Raw genomic sequence first — 20,076 nt, 5'->3', positions numbered from 1 at the left:
TACCTTGTTGAATAGAGAATTCAAGTTGCAGTTAATGAAACATCATTTAATGAGGGCTCAGCGTAGAATGAAGCAACACGTTGATTGTCATAGAAGTGACAGAAACTTTGAAGTTGGTGATTGGGTTTATTTCAAGCTTCAACCATATAGGCAGGTGTCTATTGCTACGCACCTTTATCATAAACTTGCTGCTAAGTTCTATGGTCCATTTCAGGTTACTAAAAGAGTTGGTCAGGTGGCTTATACTCTCTTGTTACCAGCAACAGTCAAGATTCACCCTACAGTTCATGTGTCCCTGCTTAAGAAGTGTTATGCAGTACCTGCTCAAATTTATATTCCACCTTCTGTTGATATTGCTGATCCTAATTGCCCTCAACCTGAAGCTATCTTACAAAGGAGGATGGTCAAGCGTGGGAACAAAGCTATGGCTCAGGTGCTTGTTAAATGGCATGGTTTATCTGCAGACTATGCTACTTGGGAATTTTTCAACAGTCTCAAGACAAGGTTCCCTCAATTCGAACCTTGAGGTCAAGGATCTCTTGATGAGGGGAGTACTGATACATGAATTAGTATCAGCAGTTGGAAATGAGTTAGTTACAGTGGAATTCCAAAAGTTAGTTGGTAGTTAGTTGAATTAGCTATTGGCAGGAAAGTTAGTTACTGTTACACTAGTTAGTTAGAGCAAGTTGTTAGAAGTTAGTTAGTCGGTTATGACTTAGATTCAGTTTAGATTAGTAATCCATTCTCTATAAAGCATTGTAATACACTACATGAGAATCATCTATGAAAATACAATACACAAATTCTATTCTACTTCTATTCCATTTCCCCTCTTTCATTTCTATAGCTGATCAACTCGAGTTATCTCTGAATAACTCCTGTATTGGCACAGAATTACTCGAATTGTATTGAATTCCTGCAATTCTACTAACATATTTATAATAATTCTTCTTAAATTATTGGTGATTTATTTGAATTTATTTGCAGAATTTTAATGAAAACTTTACTTTTGCTTATTTTTTAGTAATAGAATTATAAAATTGAAAATACATATGCCCCGTAGATCCATGTGATTTACGCCCCGTGTCTTGGGGCTTACGCCTCGTCCCGTGCTACGTAAAACACCTCGCCTCGCGCCTCCACCTCTTAAAACACTGTGTAGTACTCTTTGTTTATTTGAACCAAAATGTAAGGACGAAACTGCACATGTAGTAGTATTGGGTACTGTTTCTTTACATTTTCGGTGTATATAAGGCAAATCCCTACATCAATTGTTCACCAAAGATCCCCCTCCATTTTTTATTTATGTAAAAGCAAGATCAGATTAGAACTCTGTCTGATCTTGCTACTTGCAGATAAACCAAATATTCATGTGGCCTACTTATAGCTCATTTTCTTTGTGATTTTTTCATTTCCAATTACTTAAACATGGCATAGGTTGCTGAAGGACAGGAATTTTAATTTGGAAGTTACATGTTATAAAGTTCATGCTGTTGAGTATTTTTGCTGATTCATCAACTAGAGGGTTCTTGGACTTACCCTCCTATATAAGTATTTCTTAAAAATAAAAAAAGAAGTGCCATCAAAATTTTCATCACCTACATTGTATTCCAAAAAACACGAATCCTCCTAGCATGGAACAGTCAAGAAAGCAAGATGAATCAGAGTTCAACTTGAGAGAATGGGCTACTAAGGCTAAACTTAGCAGAGAAAAAACCAATTCAAGAAGGCATTCTGCATCTTATATTAGAAGTTTTAGAGAAGAGGCAAAATCTTTCAGATCAAGTGTCACTATTTCAAGCACTGCTTCCTCCCCTGGCTACACCTTAAGAGGTAACATGAATACAAATGAAATCTTGAATTACGTATAATAACATGGTTTGGACTTTTGTATCTAATAAAGCTCTAATCTTTTTCTCCAGAGGAAATCGATCCATCAAAATATTCTTTTACCACTGCCCTGAAAGGTGAGTCATTTGAACAATTAAAGATGATTATGATGAATGAAAATTTTCATGTTTAAAGAATTTTGGGCTTGTTTTTAACTGCAGCATTACAGGCAAAGACAATATACAGTTGGGAATATATGTCACCAGATGGTTTGGCTTTGCATTCAAAGTGGAATGAAGCTGAGAAATACATATGCAATCCGTATTCAGGGGAAGTTCCATTGGAGTGTTTGTCTACAAAAATACTTAGTGCAAGATCATTTCGCCAACCAACAAGCAGAATTGCCATCTCTGGATCTCTCATTCATCCTTCTCAGATACAGAACACAGGACAATTCCAAACAAATCACCATGTAAAACCTTCTTTGCATACACATGAAGTTGAAATCCAAATCCCAATCAAAGGTGAGAAACACTTGTTTTCTTTTCATTTCTTCATTACTGTTATTTGTTAAAATGTGTGACTGCCTAATCTAATGGCTGAAGCAATTATAGAGGGTACAATTTTTTTATTTTATTATATCTTCAACACATCCCATCACGTGTGATACCTTTTCATGGGCCGTAGACGTGAAGATTCTTTTTCATAATGGTGGCAATAAGATTTAAACAATAATGCCTGTCTCCTTTAGTACCATGTTAAAATATGTGAACGCCTTGTCTAAAAGCTTAACTTGTTAAAAGATGATACCCTTTTATTTACTTAATTATATTTTGAACGTTGTTAACTATCCTTTTGTTCTACTCACAATGTTTTTGTTAAGATGTGTGACTACCTCAAGTTAAGTTATCTACACTTTTCTTTAGTTAATTATTTTTCCAACATGTTTGTCTCCTCATGTGTGAAATTTTGCACTTGAACTCAGAACTTTTACCTGATACCATGTTCAAACACACGATCACCTCATTTAAAAGTTTAAGCTGTTAGAGAGAATATACTTTCATTTTCTTAATTAAACGTTCAACACTACTATTAACCATCCTTAATTTATTCTACTCACATTATTTTTTTGTCTTTCTACACTTGTAATTGTAGAGAAGAAAGACATTAGCATTACAAGAGATGTGGGAACGCAGAGCATTTCAGCTTATGTAAGTTCAAATAGTCCAAGTCCTGTTCCAACTCCATCAATTGAAGAAAGGTCTATTAAGCTAAGTAGTGAAGCAGCTGACTCCTCACCCATGACTACTCCTTCCATTAAAGAAATATCCTCAAACCACTGGGAAGCAGTTGATGGTCACTCTCCTGTGACTTCTCCAAAAATAAAATCTGACCAAGAGGTAAGCATTTAATATATCAAAACTCTGAATTAATCCTATCTTATGACATGTTTGCATGGTTTAATTTATTATAGTCTTCATGCAGAATAATAAATTATGCATAGACGATTGCATTATCTTTTTTCTTATATTTCGTCCTAAGTTTGGATGTACTAAGTTTTATTAAGACTTAATAGCCTAAGAGTAGTTACTCCATCCGTCACATTTTATGTGGCACTATTCGATTGCTCATAAGTATAGCATATTGAAGTTATAGTTAAAAATCAGTTTAAAAGAGAATACATATCACATCAAAATTTAAAATTTGATTAGTCAAATGATTTTGCATTTTAGAAACTTATGAAAACAACAACAACAAAAAAAAAAAAAAAAAAAAAGCCTAGCAGCTATATATGCCTTAGTCCCAATTAACTTGGATTGGCTATATCAATTTGAATCATCACAGGTCATGTTTCTCTATTTTATTCATCTCAAGCTAACATTATAAAATTTATACATATTAATTGTAGAATTATGTAAGATATTTTGGAATGTTTTAAAATGAATAAATTGTCACATAAACTACAAAAAGAAAAAACGAAGAAAAGGAAATACTATGTAAGCGTTTGGACATGCGATTTCATCTCTAATTTCATCTCATGAGATGAAACCCAAATCATCCAAAAAGGCATGATTTGGGATTTGAAATCATGATTTCAAAAAATATAAATGCAAAATTTGACTCATACGTTTATATTTTGTAAAAAGGGACCCATAAGTTGGTAGATATATTTACCAATTATGTTACCAACCATTTGTATTAAATATTAATCGTCTTCTCCGTCATCTGATGGGGAAATGCATGCTCGGCTAGAAGAGATTGTTCATGTGGGACGATTATATTAAAGAGTAGTTACATTCAGTGTTTTAAAAGGCGTTTTTGAGGCGAGCCTCGGGGCGAGCCCCGGGGCGGGGCGTACCAAAAATGCCTCGGGGCGATGGGTCGGGGCGAAAGTCCCCAAAGGCGTACGCCCAGCAATTTGGGGCGTACGCCCAGGCGTTTGGGGCGAGTTTTTTTTTTGTTGGGGCGTAAGCCTAGGCGTTTGGGGCGAGTTTTTTTTTGTTGGGGCGTAAGCCCAGAAAACTTCTTCAAACTAAAACAAAATTTGTTAAATAAGTCTTTAGTATAATGCCCAAATTTTCAAAAGTCAACATGTAATTACTCAAATATTTTAAAAAGGAACTGAAACATTAAATTTAAAAGTCAAGACCTTTTTTTATTGCTAGAATGCCTAATATATGTTCTTTTCCAATTATTTATCTTGTCTTCTACTATCTCAAAAAAGTAACGAGAAGTCACTTATACTTGTAAGTACGTATAATAGATTGTTCTAATTAGTTTTTTTGTGGGGGTGGAGTATGCATATGTGTATATATGTATATATATATATGTATATATATATCACTTATTTATTGTTTTCTTCAATTTTTTACGTTATTTAACCAATTTAAAAGTATTTATTATAATTATATCATTTTATAAAATACTAAAAATTAAAGTCCCATGAGGCTTACGCCTCGTGCCTCGGGGCTTACGCCTCGCTGAGGCAGACATAAAACGCCTCGCCTTACGCCCCCGCCTTTTAAAACACTGGTTACATTATTATTCATGTTAAATTTTCCTTTTTATTGAACTAAAGTTTGATTAATTGATGTTGTATTTTTTAGAAAGGCCTTCTAGTAGTGTATTAATTTTATTATGAACTATGATTTACTCATTTGGTAAGATTGTATAAGAATTGGGAAATTTTTGATGGTTTTCACAACTTGTGAGGTTTTTATATTTATAAAAAGAAATTGCAACTTAAGAAATTCAAATTGCATGTCCAAACATGATTTCATCTCATGATTTCATCGCATGAGATGAGATGAAATCACGTCCAAACGGCTCGTATGTGTATAATTCTCAACTTTGGACCATGTCCTATATATGATCCAGAGTCATAGTGGAAGAGGGGACAACAGTAGCTGAAAGACTAGATTATCAAGATTGTCTGAATAGCATGATATTGATTGACTACACCCTAGTAACTGGTGGGGTACGACATAATTGTTCCCTTGAAATCTTGATTGTAACTTCCATCAGCATAATTCAACATGCACATGCCAATCACTTGCTTTTGTGGGCCCAAATTTAATTGTGCGGACAAGTGAGAGTTTAGGTTTTTCTCTTATTTGTTCATGTTTTCTTTAGATTTTTATTTTACTGAGAATGGTTAAACACCTTACTGTAAGTCTTAATTAAATGATTATTGTCACATTGTTGTGTACTCCCTCAGCAATTAATGCAAGACGAGTTTCTTTCAAACACTAAAGCACAACCCCACAAGCCAAATCACCTTAATATTGTCTTTTCCCTCTTTTTTTTTTCCTCTCTCCCTTTCCAGCTGTTGCACTTGGTTCTTCTTATTCGAGATTACTCAGTAATCCTAATAGTTTAACCTATTGTAGCATGTAGCATACTGTTTACTTTATCAATCAATATACATAATTATGAATTTAAGTACTTCTATGTATTAATGGTGTAAAATTTATTTATATGAAGAGTCCCACGTCAATTCTTTAAGGGATGAGTGGTCTTTTCAATATGATTTGGACAATTCTCACCTCTTGTGTTAGTTTTTGGGATTAAGTTAAACCCTGAATATATTTCATTGCAATTCACTTAATCATATACTTATAATTAAGGTAAGTACATGGAAATCTTTATGATAAACATTAATGTCACGCTGTGTTAAAAATGATTTACAAACTTGCTATCACATGTGCGTTAAATAGTGTAAATACTTTTTTTAGTTAGTGTATATAGCTTAAACAGTTTAATTAAAATCAAGAAAAGAGCATTGCTGTGATACAATTAATTCAACCGTGCATTGATTTCAGGATCACATTCAGCACTTCTGACATTACTGTTTTACGTATACAATAATATATATATAGGTGGAAGTGAAAGAAACAGGAGAGAAAGAAGACACAAAAAGAAATGAGGAACTGAAGGGACAGAAAGGAAAGCAGAGGTGCAGGCAATTAGGTGGGTGCTTGTCATGGAGGAATTTGTGGATGAGAAGAACAAGGCATAGAGAAAAGCATAAATCAAGAAACAACAACATTTTTCTTTGCCATATAAATGGATGCTATAAAGAGTAAATTAAACTGTCCTTGCTTGGCCCTTGGGCATTGAAAGATTCTCTTTCCATCACTCCTTTCTCTCTTCTTATATTCTAGGGTGGATTTTAATTTATATAATACATTAATAATATAACATGTGTATTCTAAATTTTGTAAGTTATTTTGTGCGCTACACTTCCATATCATTATTATAAAATTTACATATACCTAAAAGGTTGAGTAATAAAATATGAATATCGGTGATGTGAAGGGTGGAGTTGGTAATTAGTAATCTCTTTGGTTCATAATGTGTTATGTTCGTATTCAACTTCAGTTAGATGTTTCCTCTTTAAGATGATTATTGATCTTTCCTTCCCTGAAAGTCGAATTTAATATTGTTCATATGTGTAGCCACGAAAGTCCAATTTAATATTATTGTTCATATGTTTAGGATTAGACAACACTTCTGAATTCTACAATATAAATGGATTAACAATTGATTTGCTAATTATGATACCACACAAGAATTTTGCATATAAACACAAACAAAACCTATATATTTTAACTCCCTTGAGCAATAAGAGAGAAAATGTCGAAGAAGTAAACACCAACAACGTATCGAGAGAAATCTCATAAGTGGGGAGATCAACAAAAATAACGAAAAATGTATACGAAGAAAGTTCTTCGGGCAGCCAAATGCTTGTGCTTCCTTGAAAGCAATGCTGGAACTCCAAATTTGGTAGAATGTACAAAGCACATGTAGCCATCCACTTCAGTTCCTCTTATCAGATTCTTTGAGGTTAAGGTTGGATTATCTTTTCTTTGAAGACTTCTCTTTGGAATCTGAGCTTCCATCTCCTCTGACTCTTGGCTTTAAAATTTTCAACAGGGAGTTTCTTGATACTTTCATTACTACAAGCCTACTCCAGAATTGAAAATAATTCGCACATCATCTGCCAATACTTAGATTAACAATTGTGAATAAAGAATGGCGTTGTCCATTTGTTTATGAGTCTCATCGACACTTGCAATTGCAAATGGTAGAACTCAATAGCTGCAAATGAAGAAAGAGAGATTTGAGGAATGGATTGGACAGAAATGCAATAACATTGTCCGGTGACATGGTTTATACAAAATCTTGGGAAGTCATTATATTTATAAGCCAAGAAGTAGGTTAAAATTTTTATGTAGAAATCTCAACAGTCACATTAGAGAAAAGGATTTAAAAATTTTATGGTTTCTTTTCATATCCGTTACAAGCAAAATATACATGGTACATTAATGTTTGAGACTTTTAACTCCCCAGATTATTGCTACTGTATTAATTAAGTTTAACTATGCAATTATTGTTGAAAGCTGTCAAAATCAAGGAAAACGTACACAACGTTGCCTTGAGATCATTCCCTTCAGCAGGTTCATTGTACATATATAACTGGTGAGTTGTTGTCTTGCTAATTGTAACTTACAATTAAATAGTAGTCCATCAAACTTACAATGTATAATTACCAATTTGTACAATACAATCAAAAGAATATTATAAGACAGAAGAATAATAATGTGTTCAATTTTTAAGGGGCATTTTGATATTTCAACTTTGACATTTATTTGGTATAGTATGATTATCAGTGGCATATACTCGAGATTTTTACATCTCAACTAAATTTTAATCTAGAGTTGGTACCTTGGGCGCTAAGACAATATATTAATTTGTATGTTATAATTGGTAGATCTATATATTAAATTATATAATATTTGGATTTATATATTAAATTACTTGTAGTTATCTGTTAACTGATTTGATAATATTGAAATTACTACTATATAGAAGCATGGGTCTCAACTCATGCTTGGTCGTCCGTTAGGCATAAAAAAAAAGTGTAGTCCTCATATTAAACACCAACCAATATTAAAAAAATAAAAAAATCCCAACCAATATTAAAAAAAAAAAGTAAAAAAAGTAGAACCCACCATCTCTAAACTCACGGGGAAAAAAAAAGTGGACCATATATTAACAAAATCAAGCAATATAAAAAAAAAGTGAATCGCATATTAAAAAAATAAACAATGTCAAAAAAAAGTGCAGACTTTGTATTCGTAGCAAACACTAATATAATAAAGTTTTAAATATGGAGCACAAACTACAATGTTATATTAATCGTGTTTTGAACATAGTATCCCATATTGACAAAATCAAGCACTATAAAAAAAAAGTGAATCCCATATTAAAAAAACAAACAATGTAAAAAAAAAAGTGCAGACTTTGTATTCGTAGCAAACACTAATATAATAAAGTTTTAGATACGGAGCATAAACTACAATGTTATATTAATAGTGTTTTGAACATAGTATATATATTATATGCGTAAAATAGTACAAACTAATAATGTCAAAAAAAAAAAAAAGTGCACCCCATAAAGGGTTGACCTCATACTAAACAACATCAAGCAATGTTAAAAAAAAAAAAAAAGTGGAACCCACCATCTCCAAACTCACGGTAAAAAAAAATGGACCCCATATTAACAAAATCAAGCAATATAAAAAAAAAAAGGAAGTGAACCCCATATTAAAAAAAATAATGTTAAAAAAAAAGTGCAGACTTTGTATTCGTAGTAAACACTAATATAATAAAGTTTTAGATACGGAGTACAAACTACAATGTTAGATTAATTGTGTTTTGAACATAGTATATATATATATATGCATAAAAATAGTGCAAATTAATAATGTAAAAAAAAAAGTGCAATCCATATTAAAAAATCAAATAATTTCCAAAGTATCTCATTAAGTCAATAATCATGGATTCATTGCCATGTACGTATCAATCCATTAGTGGGAGCAAATGAAATTGCTTTTCTTCAAAAATTAAGTAGTCAAACCATACAATTTTCTTTTCTTTTTTATATTAGCCTGAGATCTAATCTAGATATTAAACTGTTGTATTTGCTATTCCGCCATGTCATTTATTTGCTATGTTTACTAAAATAAATATACTTAAAATATTTATATTTTAAAATAAGATAGAATTTAATTACTTTTTTATTTTTATTCTTACTCTAATAAATGTGAAAAGAGATTAATGTCGCAAAAAAAAATATATCAAATGGAGATCAAATAATGAATAAGGTAAATTAGTCAAATTATAATTCTAATCGACGTTTTCTTAAAAAACCATACAAAAGACAACATGACAAGTAAAATGAGCTAAACCGAGAATATTTACCAAAAATTAAAAAATAGTATTTCTCCGTTTAAATAGAAAATCAATTTCTACTTTGTTTCGTTTTAAACATGTAAAATTAATTTAATAATTTGAATTAGAATTATCCAAATCAAAATTTGATAAAAAATAATAAGTATTTTACACCTTTAAATTAATCGAATTAAAATTGAAAGTATCAACTGATGCTTAAATATTGCTATTGTTTTATCTCAAAGAGAGGAAAATAGTTTCCTTTTAAACAAGTCTTCTCTTTTAAAAAATATTAATAAATTTGCCGATTTTGTATTCGTAGCAAACATTAATATAATAAAATTTTAGATACGGAGCACAAACTACAATGTTATATTAATCGTGTTTTGAACATAATATATATATATATATATATATATATATATATATATATATATAATCACTATTCAAAGACAACTACATACACATAGATGCACTGTAATCTAAAGTGTTGGGCCTGTGCGCAGCACGGGCATAGGCCGTCTAGTTATTACTAATATACAGAATTTAAACTCATTTATGAACGAGGGACATGATAGGGGAAATTATATATCATGAATAGGCAGCAATTCATCACCAATGGGGTCATAGTGGCTCTCTTTATTTCTTCCTTTTCTTTTTGACTCTTTTGCTTTCTTTTTGCAGTAGTGGTGATAATAAATTGAACATCTTTGTAAAGTAACTAACTTATTTTCTGATATAGCTGACAAGTACGTTGGGTATCGGATCACGGGCATACTTCTGATCATGTTAAATAGGAGTACCTAGCTAGTTGTATGAACTATATGATATACTCCTATAGTCCTATTTAATTAACATGATGCAAACAATGCGTTTTCAATTTTTATAGTTGTATCCCAAGCGTACGTGCGCCCTATGATTGTCTCCAAGATAAAATCTAAATGCCACTTTATTGTATAAGTTACCCCAATCCCCTCCCACTTTAAGTGGTATAAACTACTCTGTGGGTGTCATTGCAAACATTGTTCGCTTTAAAGGTTTGATATCGATATTGTTGCAGAGACATCTTTTGGTAATGGTGTCATCTGACATTTTTTCACAAACTTTTTTCTCATATAGTTGTATGTATATATAATAGGATAACGAAAATAATACAAAGTACCTGTCAATAAAATCAATGCATTTCATATTAAACTCACTTACAAGTCTTGAGTATAAATTAGTGATATTGAATTGACAATATTCTGTGCATGTCACTACTGGTCTTTTATTATCTACAAACCAAAATACCCGCATTAGCTCTTCTTGAAAGGAGAAGGAAGGCTGGAATGCCAACATGCATCTATTCTTGAATTCACCCGGCATGCTATTTTGTTCAAAAGTTACATTGGCAGGGGTACTCACAAATGTAGCTCCCAAGCAGCATCATCAGCACATCATCTTTATGCTTAGCAAACTGCTTTGCCATTGGAGTGCCTCATAATCTCTTATGCCAGAATAGCCACATCGACACGATTCAACAACAATACATTTGTTTCTCTGTTTTAAGTGATGAACTCTGTAGAGGTCTAATAATCCACGCTAATGCTTTCAGTAAGTGAAAATTCAGAAAACTTAGAAGAAGTAATTAACTAACAAAAAAGTGAAGAAGTGTTTGTCATATCATCTCTGTTTCTTTTATGCTGGTTATTCTTGCATTCTCTCGGTCCTTCTTGAATGTCCAATACAACGGGGTATAAAATAAGCAACATAAACCAAAAGGCAGGACCATCATTGAAAAGAGGCCTTTTGACAACGCTAAGGCCTCTTTCGTAGATCCTAACACCGGATCAACAGACTTGGTATCATAACCATATAGTTTCTCCGCGAGAATTCCTACAATTGGCGCTGCAAAGGAAGAAAACGAAACCTCAAAGGCACGATCAAATGCATAAATCATGGTCCTGTGTTTTGAAGGCACAACTTCTGCAAACATGGGACCATTTGAAGCAGTAGAATTCCAGCTGATTGTAAGCCCCATCAGGAATAGTGTCACAGCGAATGTGAAGTAGCTGCTCACAGACTGGGGGACAACTCGAAGAAGGAACCATGAGAATGGGATGCCCATAAAAGCACTAAATTGTGCACACATGATACGCCCTGAATTAGGGTACATTCGAATTATTCTATCTGCAACTACACCACCAAAAAAGGATCCTATCGCACATCCTGCAGCAAATAGACTGACAAGGGTTGCTGAACTATTGTGATCAAAACCTGCATAATCAATTCATGTTTATTATCAACACAACGAGCAGTCATGAACTGATTATGATACTCCCTTCTTTCCTTTTATATAGCGTAGTTTGACTGTGCACTGAATTCAAGAAAAAAGAAAGACCAAAAGTACATTGTGAAGTTGTGGTTTTAAACATGCCACGACATTTCTATGGCTATAAGAGCTTGTCATTGAGTGCAAACATATGAAGTTTAAAGTTGAAGAGTTTCCAAATATATAAATGTGTCGTTTTTGAAACAAAATAAAAATGAAATTAAGAATGCCATATAAAATGGAGTTGACGGAGTAATTAATAGGTAAAAGAGAAGCCGACGTACTAAACATGAAATACAGGCTACTCACCAATTAGTTCAAACCACAATGTAAAGAAAACCATGGCTGTCCAAGGTAAGGACCCAACAAGACCTTGCAAAACAATGAACTGAAACGTTTGCACTTTCATGACAGCTTTCATGGCTGTCCAAGACTCTATCCAAATCGACACTGAGTTGGTACTCCCCTTCTCTATCAAGTCCTCCCTAAAAATAGGATCACGAAAAGAGTTAAAGAATGTTTAACTAGAGCAAAGAAAATGAAGCTACAACAACCAACCTGTACCTGTCAGTACTATTTTTTGCAATGTCATGCTCCATGCTACCTCTTTTTCTTGGATCAACAACAAATGTGAAGACAAGAAACGCAATAAAAATACTGAAAGTTGCCATCATAACGAAGGCAAAGCGCCATCCTGGAATGCCCCTGAATTCGCAGCCTGCCATCACAGTAGCAATAGCTCCACCTCCTATTCCACCTACAGTTCCAACAAGACTAAGAAATCCAAATCCAGTTCCTCTAGACTCATCCTTATAGCTATCTGCTATAAAGGACTGGAGTGCAGGTATCACGATTGCTAGTCCGAAGCCATTTATTGCTCTCCAAAATCCAACCTGCATAAAATACTTACTAGCACCCACTGCACCAGTTGATAGGGACCAACACAGGATACCTATTGCAAGAACAGTGGGACGGTCATAATTTATGACTAAAATACCTGCCACTGGTGATGCAATCCCCTGGACGAAATTCCTTATGAATGTGAGATAACCAAGATCAGATGGCCCAGCCTTAAAAGTTTCACTGACTTCTTTGTAAACAGCTGGAAGGAGATTTTCATCAGCACGCTCCATTATAGCTGCCATGTTGATGATGAGTAGGGAAAGAGAAATCCCAAAAATTGTCCTTGACCTGTAATGAATCAATATTTTATAATCAAAATCATCAGAATTAAGGTAACTAAATGTAAAATCAGAAATTCTAACAGATAAGCATATATTGAATTTAAAACTAAGAGGGATAACATTGTTTTTTTGCAAGTAACATCTTTTCTGACGATCAAAAACTGGATTACATAGATACAGCAATAATAACAAACACATTTCACGCTCAGTGGACATAAATGCCTCATGGACTGCTCCTTGTAGGAAGTGTTGGTCAGCATGATACTCTACAAGATATATATGAAAGTTCAGAAAATAAATATTAACTGAAGCCAAACCATTTAGTATCAATGTACCTAGGACCTCTGAATTTCAAACTGCTCGACACGACATCTAACAAATTTAAAGCCTCTACCTTACTGGAAAATCACTATAGTTCTAAAGGAAATGTCAACTCTCATAGCTTTCATATTTTACGGTAGATGCCATCCTCTACATATGAAAATTAAAGCCATATCCCATGATTATCCTGCACCTTTCTGTGCTACAGTTTGCACCGTGATATAAAAAGAAACCATAGAAGCAGCAGCTAAGTGAATGTTTGAATCAAATAAATCAGCTCCATATATATCTGTACAAGTGGATTAAAAACTTTTCCCTGTAGATAAATTGCACAGCTCCTGATCTGTTTATGCTGAACAGTAACTGGTTAGATCACAATAAAATCCGGTAGCTTGTTTTATCTCTAAACATTATCAGTTTTGATAGATTTAATCTAAGTCTCTGGGGAGAATGAAAACCGTAAGTCAATAATTCAGTGTAATTTAGTTGATTACTTTACTTGAGACTTGACCTGATAATTTGACATTATGCCCTGATAATTGATCAGGTAGGCACTAATTTCACTTAGGGGTCGTTTGGTTTAAGGTATAAGCTGGGTTATCCCAGCACTAATTTTTATACCATGTTTGGTATAAGGTATAAATTAGTGCTGGGATAAATTTATACCTTGTACCAAACATGGTATAAAAATTAGTGCTGGGATAACCCAGCTTATACCTTCTTAACCCACTTATACTGGGATTATTTTATACCATCTTTTAGATGGTATAAAATAATCCCAATAGATGCGATAAATTAGTCCCGGGATTATAATCCCGGGACTAATGAGTCCTTAAACCAAACGACCCCTTAAGGTATATGCTATTTCACCATACAAACCTAGAGTGACCTAAAAGACCACATCAAAAGGTCACGGGCACAATGAACCAGCTCCTGAGGCAATTTCACTAACACATTTGTACTTCGGTCCATTCATGTCTAACACATTGCTACTTCGGTCCATTCACGTCAAAAGTTGTTAGAAGAGTTACATACCACCAAACATTGTGCATCGAGGCCAATTGATGACTGAGCGACAATCTACGTATTTCTTAAAAAATTTGATGTCTCAATAGCGGTTTGCATTACCATAGGTGAGACTCAAAGAAGTGCAATGACTTAATTAGAGGAAGATTCAAGAAACTCAATTTAAGACCATAGATCTGAAGGCAACCACATTAGACGGTGTAGGAGAAGAAGCATGATAAAGAGAAATGCAAATGGACTATGATTAAGATGTCCAATTTCACAGTTTCAGCGATGCATAAACATGATTCAATATCCATATGAACTTAGTTCGAACTCAGACCTTTGACCCTAAATGAGAACATATCCCATAAGGTCGACTAAAGAGTCAGTCATATTGAACTACAATTGACAAGAAATCAAATCTAGTAAGCGATAACCATAAAAGGAGGCTCGCCTCGGGGGTACCGTGTGATAAGAATAACGTAAGTTCTACAGAGAGCTAGTTAGACCAATTTTGTTGTATAGGGCAGAGAACTGGCCTGTCAAGAACGTCCGCTTTCAGAAGATGAACATCGTAGAGATGAGGATGCTCAGATGGATGTGTGAGCATACTAGGAGAGATATGATTAGGAACGAAGTTATACGGGCAAGATGGGAGTGGCTTCCTTGGCAGACAAGATGAGGGAAGTGAGATTTAGATGGTCCGGGCATGTGAAGATGAGGTGCGAGGATGCGTCAGTACGGAGGTGTGAGAGGTTGGCTGTAGCAGGGGTTAGGAGAGGTAGAGATAGACCGAAAAAGAACAGGGGAGAGATGATTAGACAGGATATGGTACAACTTCAGCTGACTGAGGATATGACCTTAGATAGAAAGGTATAGAGATCGAGGATTAGGATAGAAGACTAGTAAGTAGTTGAGGGTTGTCACACTTTGTGGGGAGAGGCAGGGGGCTAGCTCCCCTCTCCTCTTCTCCCTTTTTAGGTGTATTTTTTGTTATCGCGTATTTTCTTAGTCTTCAATGTATACTACTATCTGTTGTTGCATTTGTTTTGTATCTTGCTACTTTACTGTCCTATTTTATTTACAACCTTGTGCTGGATGCATTTATTTTGTGCTGAGGGTCTATCGGAAAGACCATTTCTACCCCCACAAAGGTAGGGCTAAGCTCTGCCTACATCCTACCAGATCCCACTTGTGGGATTACAGCAGGTATGTAGTTGTTGTTGATGACCATAGATGGAGGGATCAAATTAAAATGTGTAGATATGAAATGGGTATGATAGTCCTGATAGAAAACTTCACATTTAACGATGACTAAAGCATTCATTAAACAGAGAGGTGATTCATGAGCTCTGATCATTTTGGTGCACACAAGATCTGCACAAGTGTTGTTGGTCATTAGTCACAATTCACACTATGACTAAAGCGTCCATTAAACATAGCGTGTATCCCGCATTCCAAGTCAGTTGGTGCACAATATTATTATTTTGTAGAATTAGTGTCAAACTAAGTAATTTTCTTTTTTTACTATACTTTTTAAAAAAAAAAAAAATCAATTGCATATACAAGTTCAAGCAGGAGCTCTACCTCCACTAGTGCCATAAAATACAAATCGAACGGCATAGAGAGAGCTTGTTGGCAACATACAGAATCAGATCAAACACCGAAAAGCAGAAAAAAAAAATCTTACGGAGCAACACATAAATATTGGAACATATATATCAAATTTGCAACAACAGCAATCAGAGACAGTGAAGTCCAATGAGAATAACAATGAATCAAACAGCATAGGAGCTGGAAGTCCTATATATTAAGGTCCATAATCAATCCAAAACATTAAAAAATGAAGCAACAACCTTAATGGTACAATTAACACATGTACATTGAAAGACAAAAACAAAGAATAGTGGAGCTAACCTCATGGTGCTTGAGTTGCAGAGTTATGGATGCAAAAAAAAAAAATGGAGGACAAAATCTGGAAGCTTAGCAGTTAAGCCCCATATATCTCAAAGCAGAGGTCAACGCTCTGCTTCCTCATCTATCACTAAGCAAAGGGATTGAGATTTTTGATAAACTTTAATATACATATATATTTGATATACCCGAGTAAGTGCACGTGCTGTTGGTAAGGAACCATTTAACGTGGTCTGCTGCGATATCCTCAAAGGAAGTAGGAAATTAAGCCAATGGGATGCGACTTTACGAAGCATAGAATATTCAATATTCAAATCAAAGAGTATAAACTATACTTGAATGATAGCAACGTGGCATACTTTGTTAATAGGACTAATGAGTTTTGCAGGCGTAGCTAGTTGAACATAGGACAAAGCAAGATTCAAACTTTCGTCTCTCTCTAGTTAAGACTGACACTAGTAATATGGAAAATAAGACATAATTATCTTATACAATAGGTACACTAACCCCGGTTTGGATGGTGGTTTCCTGTGGTTCATTAATGTATGATTTTCTATAAAATCACGTTTGTTTTCATTGTTCTTAAAATTATTGTGGTATTGTGTTGTAAACCCCTGATTCATCCCATGGTTATATAACCATGAAAAGTCCCAATTTTTATAACCACGGATTTGGTGATTTTTCTGTGGTTACGTATTTCATTTCTCCATTATATCTCACCCCACCTTCACCTTCCACCCCACCCTTCACCTTCCACCCCACCCCACCCTACCACTCACCCTACCCCCGCCTTACCACCCACCCCCACGCCCAACTACCCCACTCCTCTGCCACTCACCCCCACCACCCCAACCACCACCCACTACCTCTAACCACTGCCCAACCCCACCCCCAACCACTCACCCCCACCCACTACCCCCACCGTCATCCCACAACCACCCACCCCTCCACCTCCCCCACCCACTATCCCTCAACACCACCCACCCCCACTACCCCCACCCTCACCCCACCCTACCACCCACTACTCCCACCCCCACCCTACCACACACTCACCCCACCCTACCGCCCACTACCTACTTATTTTTTAAAGTTACTATTTTATTCTTTACCTGAGTTTTATTAATATATATAAAGTAATTTCTAATTAAGAGTTAAAGAATATTTTAGTAAACTTACAAGTTTTTATATAGTACCATACAGTCAACCAAACAATACAAATGTTATTAAACCACAACAAACGATACAGTCTATCCAAACATTATGTTCACTAATACAGTATAATACAATACAACACCATACTGTACCATACCGTACTGTACATTAATGAACCACGGGAAACAACCATCCAAACAGAGGGTAAGTAGGCGTTTGGACATTCAAAATTCGAATTTAGAATTCTGCCACAATCCCTTTGATTTATTGGTTTGTAATTTATTTTTAATACCAATTTAGTGAATTATATAATCATCATCATACTATACTGAAAGCGGAAAGCTTCAAATGTCAAAGTTGAAATACCAAAATGCCCCTTAAAAGTTGAACGACATTATTATCCTTCTGTCTTATCATATTCTTTTTATTGTATTGTACAAATTGGTAATTATACATTGTAAGTTTGATGGACAACTATTTAATTGTAAGTTACAATTAGCAAGACAACAACTCAGCAGTTACTATATGTACAATGAGCCTGCTGAAGGGAATGATCTCAAGGCAACGTTGTGTACGTTTTCCTTGATTTTGACAACTTTCAACAATAATTGCATAGTTAAAGCTTAATTAATAAAGCATCAATAATCTGGGGAGTTAAAAGTCTCTAATATTAATGTACCATATTTTGCTTGTAACGGATATGAAAAGAAACCATCAAATATTTGAATCCTTTTCTCTAATGTGACTGTTGAGATTTCTACATAAAATCTTTAACCTACTTCTTGGCTTATAAATATAATGACTTCCCAAGATTTTGTATAAACCATGTCACCGGACAATGTAATTGCATTTCTGTCCAATCCATTCCTCAAATCCCTCTTTCTTCAGTTGCAGCTATTAAGTTCTATCATTTGCAATTGCAAGTGTCGATGAGACTCATAAACAAATCGAGAACGCCATTCTTTATTCACAATTGCTAATCTAAGTATTGGCAGATGATGTGCGAATTATTTTCAATTCTGGAGTAGGCTTGTAGTAATGAAAGTATCAAGAAACTCCCCGGTGAAAATTTTAAAGCCGAGAGTCGGAGGAGATGGAAGCTCAGATTCCAAAGAGAAGTCTTCAAAGAAAAGATAATCCAACCTTAACCTCAAAGAATCTGATAAGAGGAACTAAAGTGGATGGCTACATGTGCTTTGTACATTCACCAAATTTGGAGTTCCAGCATTGCTTTCAAGGCCGCACAAGCGTTTGGCTGCCCGAAGAACTCTCTTCGTATACATTTTTCGTTATTTTTGTTGATCTCCCCACTTATGAGATTTCTCTCGATACGTTGTTGGTGTTTACTTCTTCGACGTTTTCTCTCTTATTGCTCGAGGGAGTTAAAATATATAGGTTTTGTTTGTGTTTATATGCAAAATTCTTGTGTAGTATCATAATTAACAAATCAATTATTAATCCCATTTATATTATAGAATTCACGAGTGTTGTCTAATACTACACATATGAACAATAATATTAAATTGGACTTTCGTGGCTACACATATGAACAATATTAAATTCGACTTTCGTGTAAGGAAAGATTAATAATCATCTTAAAGAGGAAACATCTAACTGAGGTTGAATACGAACATAACACATTATGAAACAAAGAGATTACTAATTAGCAACTCCACCCTTCACGTCACTGATATTCATATCTTATTACTCAACTTTTTAGGTATATGTAAATTTTATAATAATGATATGGAACAAACGTGCAACGCACGTTTCCAGAAACTAGTATATATATAAATGATTTGTACCAAAACTATTCTTTGGACGAACCTATATATAGCTAATATACTAGGTCTGCCCCTGAAGTGATAGTATAAAACTTTTTTTAACACAATCCATGAAAGATTATTGCATTCAGATGTAGATAAGTTTAAGTTATTATCGTTATAGTGTAAGCGAAAGAGTTTAGGTGGGAGTGTTTTGTTTGTGAGATTGGCTTGGACATTAATGGAGATTGGAAATGTGACCAAGAGTCCCTTTTCAACAAGTGTAGGGAAGATGAAGTCATGAAGATGTCGACATAGCCATAGAAAGTCCTGTTTTTACTAAGGCTAAGGTGGAAATGTTGAGATTAGGAAGTTTACGTTCAATTTTTTTTTTTTTTTTATATTTGTCAATAAACGATACTTCATATATATATATATATATATATATATATATATATATATATATATATAAGTGCAGATTGCACCATTCGTGCTACACTAGGTAGCATCATAGTTTACAAGTTTCTCAAAAACATTACAACCCGGAATAAATCATTTAGAAGTAGCTCCTAGAATGTCTGCCCAAAATACTTCATTTGCAAACACTGAAGGAACTAGCAAAAACTTCAGGTGATCAAAAACTTCTTCCTTCATTCTTTCTTTTGCTAAGGCATCCGCCACTCTATTTTGTTCCCGATATATGTGCTGCACCAGTAGCTTCCTCAGCTTCATTAGCAATGACCTGCAGTAAAAAATAACGGGGTTAAAAATTTCATGCCCATTATTGAGCATATTGATTACCTCACGTGAGTCAACTTCCACCAGTAATGGCATAAGATTGTTAACTACTGCCATT

At 34.4% G+C, this 20,076-nt stretch overlaps 2 protein-coding genes across 3 annotated transcripts; one reads left to right on the top strand and one right to left on the bottom strand.

Annotated features, from left to right (window-relative positions):
• Positions 1 to 1,265: 1,265 nt before the first annotated feature.
• On the top strand, positions 1,266 to 6,662 carry LOC132623054 (uncharacterized). The gene is made up of 5 exons (XM_060337756.1): positions 1,266 to 1,833; positions 1,923 to 1,967; positions 2,052 to 2,354; positions 2,986 to 3,230; positions 6,210 to 6,662. The coding sequence occupies exons 1-5, from the start codon at positions 1,635 to 1,637 to the stop codon at positions 6,414 to 6,416; spliced, it is 999 nt and encodes a 332-aa protein (XP_060193739.1). The 5' UTR covers positions 1,266 to 1,634; the 3' UTR covers positions 6,417 to 6,662.
• A 4,537-nt stretch (positions 6,663 to 11,199) lies between these two features.
• On the bottom strand, positions 11,200 to 16,736 carry LOC132623398 (uncharacterized). Of its 2 annotated transcripts, XM_060338145.1 has the most exons (5): positions 16,309 to 16,736; positions 12,876 to 13,069; positions 12,443 to 12,635; positions 12,188 to 12,363; positions 11,200 to 11,823 (listed from the first exon to the last, which is right to left on the bottom strand). In XM_060338145.1, exons 1-5 carry the CDS (start codon positions 16,311 to 16,313, stop codon positions 11,225 to 11,227), a joined length of 1,167 nt encoding a protein of 388 aa, XP_060194128.1. In that variant the 5' UTR covers positions 16,314 to 16,736; the 3' UTR covers positions 11,200 to 11,224. The 2 variants fall into 2 exon arrangements, with proteins under 2 accessions (XP_060194128.1, XP_060194127.1); XM_060338144.1 differs by having other exon boundaries at positions 12,443 to 13,069; positions 16,309 to 16,735.
• Positions 16,737 to 20,076: the final 3,340 nt, after the last annotated feature.

Source organism: Lycium barbarum, chromosome 12, assembly GCF_019175385.1.
Source record: "Lycium barbarum isolate Lr01 chromosome 12, ASM1917538v2, whole genome shotgun sequence".
NCBI classification, from domain to species: domain Eukaryota; kingdom Viridiplantae; phylum Streptophyta; class Magnoliopsida; order Solanales; family Solanaceae; genus Lycium; species Lycium barbarum.
The sequence above is the reverse complement of the archived record's forward strand: the minus strand, read 5'-3'. Positions and strand labels throughout refer to the sequence as shown.

Excerpts from the sequence above, each read along its gene's own strand:
- LOC132623054 (XM_060337756.1), top strand. The coding sequence starts at position 1,635 with ATGGAACAGTCAAGAAAGCAAGATGAATCAGAGTTCAACTTGAGAGAA. Across the intron at positions 1,968-2,051 it reads TTTTACCACTGCCCTGAAAG|CATTACAGGCAAAGACAATA; the intron begins GTGAGTCATTTG and ends TTTTAACTGCAG. Across the intron at positions 2,355-2,985 it reads AATCCAAATCCCAATCAAAG|AGAAGAAAGACATTAGCATT; the intron begins GTGAGAAACACT and ends TTGTAATTGTAG.
- LOC132623398 (XM_060338144.1), bottom strand. Across the intron at positions 12,364-12,442 it reads GCAAAAAATAGTACTGACAG|GGAGGACTTGATAGAGAAGG; the intron begins GTACAGGTTGGT and ends TCCTATTTTTAG. Across the intron at positions 11,824-12,187 it reads ATTGTGGTTTGAACTAATTG|GTTTTGATCACAATAGTTCA; the intron begins GTGAGTAGCCTG and ends TTGATTATGCAG.